Here is a 3,847-nt window from a genome sequence, read left to right on the forward strand (position 1 = left end):
ATGTATATATATATATAATATATTTGCTATTCCTTTTTTTAAAAATTTTTGTCTCTTGCCATGAACATTGCAGCCAGGATGTCTATGTCTTGCTGACAAATCCAGCATGAAGGCTCCTTCTCCGCTGTTCTCCAGGTTTGAACACAGATGCCGACTTCCATGAACATGTTGGTCAAGATTCCTGTACAAGGCAGATGGAAATGACCAGTCACGGCATGCTGGTTCCTTCGGCTATAAAAGGGCTCCTCTTGGTTTGAGGGCACTGCACAGCAAATTTGCAAACACTTGGGGCCACAGTTTGCACTTAATTACCAGGACCTCTGGTAATTAGCAGGAACTCTTAATTCACTGGGCTGGTGTTGGTGTATGGGGGAGATAACTGTTTCCTTACTTTAAGCCACTTAATTCAAATTGTGTGGCTCCTGATGCAGAAGTGTCTGGGCTTTCTTGCCTGTACTGTGCAATAGGAGGCAAGATTAGGCAGATGCAAGAGCCTCTGCTGACCCTCCAAGCTGCAGCGGAGCTGGTTGCTTTTCCAAGCTTAAAAGCTGCCAACCAAAATCTTCATATGATAAAGAAAGACGAAATCCCATTTCCAAAGAGGCCTCTTGAAATGCCACTGCAGCCTCGCTGGTCACAGAGCTCCACAGACATTTTTCACCAGTGAAGCTGCCTTCAGGAGCTCCCCCTTTCCTCCCCACACGCTGCTCTGCCCTCCGCTGCTCGGAGCAGAGGGCTGCTGGGCTGAGCTGCCACCCAGGAGCTGCAGCAGCTGGGCTGACGCAGCGGGGACAGGAGGGGGTAAGAGTGGGGCAAGACTCCTCGAGCCAGCTTGGCCCTGAAAAAAACTGTCTGGGGCTGTGACTGCTTTGGGGCATGTGTGGGGAGGTGCAAACCTTGTGTGCTGCTGCCTGCACCTGTGTGTGCCTAAAAAGACAACCTGGGAATCTGAACGGGACTAGACACACCTCTTGTTTTGCAAACACTGGGCTGATACTGGACCAGTATGAGGGTCCTTTTGGATGATGTCCTTTGGACAGGCTTTGCAGAATCTCTATCCAAGCTTCTCAGCCCAGCCACAAAACTGGTATCATAGAATCACAGAATCATTAAGGTTGGACAAGACCTCAAGGATCATCAAGTCCAACCGTCAACCCAACACCACCCAACCCACTAACCCATATCCCGAAGCACCACATCGAAACGTTTCTTGACCCCCTCCAGGGATGGTGACTCCACCACTGCCCTGGGCAGCCTGTTCTAATGCCTGATCACTCTTGCAGTGAAGAAATTATTTCTAATATCCAGCCTAAACCTCCCCTGGCGCAACTTGAGGCTGTTTCCTCCTGAATCACCTCTCTCCCTCCCTGCCCCGGGGGACAGGCAGGTCCTTTCTTCTTTACACACAGATGACTCTGCCCCCTCTGCTGAGCAGGACAGCAAGGTGACATCTGCTTTTGGTGGCATGGCACTGGCTTTCTAACCACAACCAGGTGGCCATGCCTGGAGCCATCACCACACCAAAGCTGCTGGCCGAGAGCTGCCACTCTTAGTGCCGAGAAGCAGCAACACCTCCCAGCACCCGCGGCTGGCAGGGATCAGAGACACCCCGAGTCACGTCCACCCCTGACACAGCAGGTATAAATCATACCGGTAACCGCCACCCACCTGAGGTTTCTTGTCCCTTTCCTCTGGAGAAGGTTCTGTTTCTCTGTATACCACAGCTTTGGTCACCAGCATGTCGGGATGCTGTAGTTTTGCCTCTTTGATTGCTAAAGCCAGTGCCTAGAAACCAAACCAGAAGGATAAAAGCATTTACCGTCACTTCCCTGAAATCTGGTACGTGGCTCCCAGGCAGCCAGAACCAGCGGACACAAAGCAGCTGGAGGCAAGTGGGATTCCAGGAGAATGCAGATGCAGAGGTTCAAAGGCGAACCCACAGCAGCCTGGCAGAAGAGGCTGGAGCCCACGACTGATCGGGGGTTTGTAAACTATTGGGACGCCTCATGCACTGCCTTTCTCTCACTGTTTTTTCTGTAGAGATGCAATATGTCCCAGGCTCCTACTGAAACCCAAGCAAAGGAACAGCAGCAATTCTCTCTGCAGCAAAACCCTAGAAAAATCTACAATAATAATCTAATTAAATTTATTATTATAATTCTAACATCTACAAATTATTTTAGAGCCCTTTAAATACTTTAGCTCTTTAATTTTTCTTCTTAAGCAACAAATCCCAAAGGCTAAGGCCACAGGAAAATGACCCCGTGGCCCCAGAGATTGGTGTCAATCTCTGTTTGTTCATCATAAAAGTTTGTCACTTTTTGTTCCTCTGTCACAGAGGCAGATGCAAAACACCATCACTGGGAGTGAGTGGAAGAACCTGCCTCACTCTGGAGTATTTCAACAGAGAAAGGGCAACTGGAAACATGTTTTAAGAAAATAAAAAGGTGATCCCATCAGTGGGCTCTGTGCTGGGATGAAACCTCTACCGCTGCTTCACTGATGGGAGCTGGGCTGGGGCTCCATGTGGGTGCCACTGCACCCCACAGGGACCTGTGCTGCCAGAAAGAGCTGGCAGGCTTGGGACCTCAGGGGACAGTTTTTGGAGAGAAGGAGTAAACGGGTACAAGCCAGAAGCAGAAGCACTCAGTGCTGCAGCCAGAGCCAGGCAAAGCTGGGGCATCCCGCTCCTACCTGGTCCTGGTCCACATCTTCATCTCCTGTGATAATGATGCGCTTCTCTATTCGGGTCTCAGAAAACCCTCCTTTCACAGTCTGCACAACAAGAAGGAAAGCACTCAACCCCAGCTGTCCCACAAGCCAGCTCCTGGCGGATGCAGCTTTGCCCACGGGAGGAGGAACAGCGCCAGCAACACCTTAGGAACTCCTCCTGAAATTTAGCATATCTACAGCCCCCTGGATTCAGTGTGTGGTTGGAAACAGCGAGACACAGTTGGCCACAGGTGGGGAGGGAAGGAAAAGGGCTAGGTGGCAGGTACTGAGCATCCCTCCCTCCTGCTCAGGAGCTTCTGCTTTCCTTTATGTGCACCTAATTTGGGAATGAAATGTCTGTGGGTGAGGTCCTCTGCTGCAGCCTCCTTTCCTTCATTTCCCATCATCACTCCCCCTTCCCTGCACCACTCCAGCTCTAACAACCCCAATATACCCCCGCTAACACAGCTCCCACAGCTCCAGCGAGACACTCCAGCACGGGTGCCATGGGCTCCTTGGGCCAGGGGACCTGGGGTCTAGGTCTGGGCACATCTGGGAACACACCCCCCACTGCACAGGCAGGGACTCACACACACATTGCTGGCAGCCTAATTTGTAATCCCTTCCACCCCTTGGCTTCAGCAGGTCAGGGACACTGCGCGCTGCTCCTCCTCCTCACCCCAGTGCCTTCCCGTCCTCCCAGTCTACCAGCGAGTAGAGGTGGGTGCAGCATGGCTTCACAGCAGCCCTGGGTGGCAGGCAGGTGATGAGCACCTGATGCCAGGCTGTCCTTGCCCCTGCTGTCACACCTGGATGGATGGGACAGCACAGCCAGGCTGAACGGGGCACAGGGCGCTCGGAGTGAGGCACGGGCACTGTGCTGGCAGCCACCCCCCACGGACAGCGTACACTTCTTTGTTGTGTAAGGAGGAGAGGGGCATTTTCTGCTGTACCAACCACCAGAATCACAGACTGGTTTGGGTTGGAAGGGACCTTAAAGCCCATCCAGTTCCACCCCCTGCCATGGGCAGGGACACCTACCACTAGCCCAGGTTGCTCAAAGCCACATCCAGCCTGGCCTTGGACCCCTCCATGTTTGCACAGCAAAACATTTCTTCCTCACATCTCATCTCAA

At 52.4% G+C, this 3,847-nt stretch overlaps 1 protein-coding gene across 1 annotated transcript in view; it reads right to left on the bottom strand.

Moving 5' to 3' along the window:
* Positions 1-1,614: 1,614 nt before the first annotated feature.
* Positions 1,615-3,847, bottom strand: part of EPB41L1 (erythrocyte membrane protein band 4.1-like 1) — a gene marked incomplete at its 5' end in the record, with an annotated part of 17,500 nt that continues 15,267 nt past the window's right edge. The window contains 2 exons of the mRNA XM_010083971.1: positions 1,615-1,785; positions 2,695-2,775. Coding sequence (XP_010082273.1) covers positions 1,615-1,785; positions 2,695-2,775 — 252 coding nt within the window. The remainder of the gene's footprint in view (positions 1,786-2,694; positions 2,776-3,847) is intronic.

The sequence above is a fragment of the Pterocles gutturalis genome, unplaced genomic scaffold (genome assembly GCF_000699245.1).
Source record: "Pterocles gutturalis isolate BGI_N339 unplaced genomic scaffold, ASM69924v1 scaffold19220, whole genome shotgun sequence".
Taxonomy (NCBI): Eukaryota; Metazoa; Chordata; class Aves; order Pterocliformes; family Pteroclidae; genus Pterocles; species Pterocles gutturalis.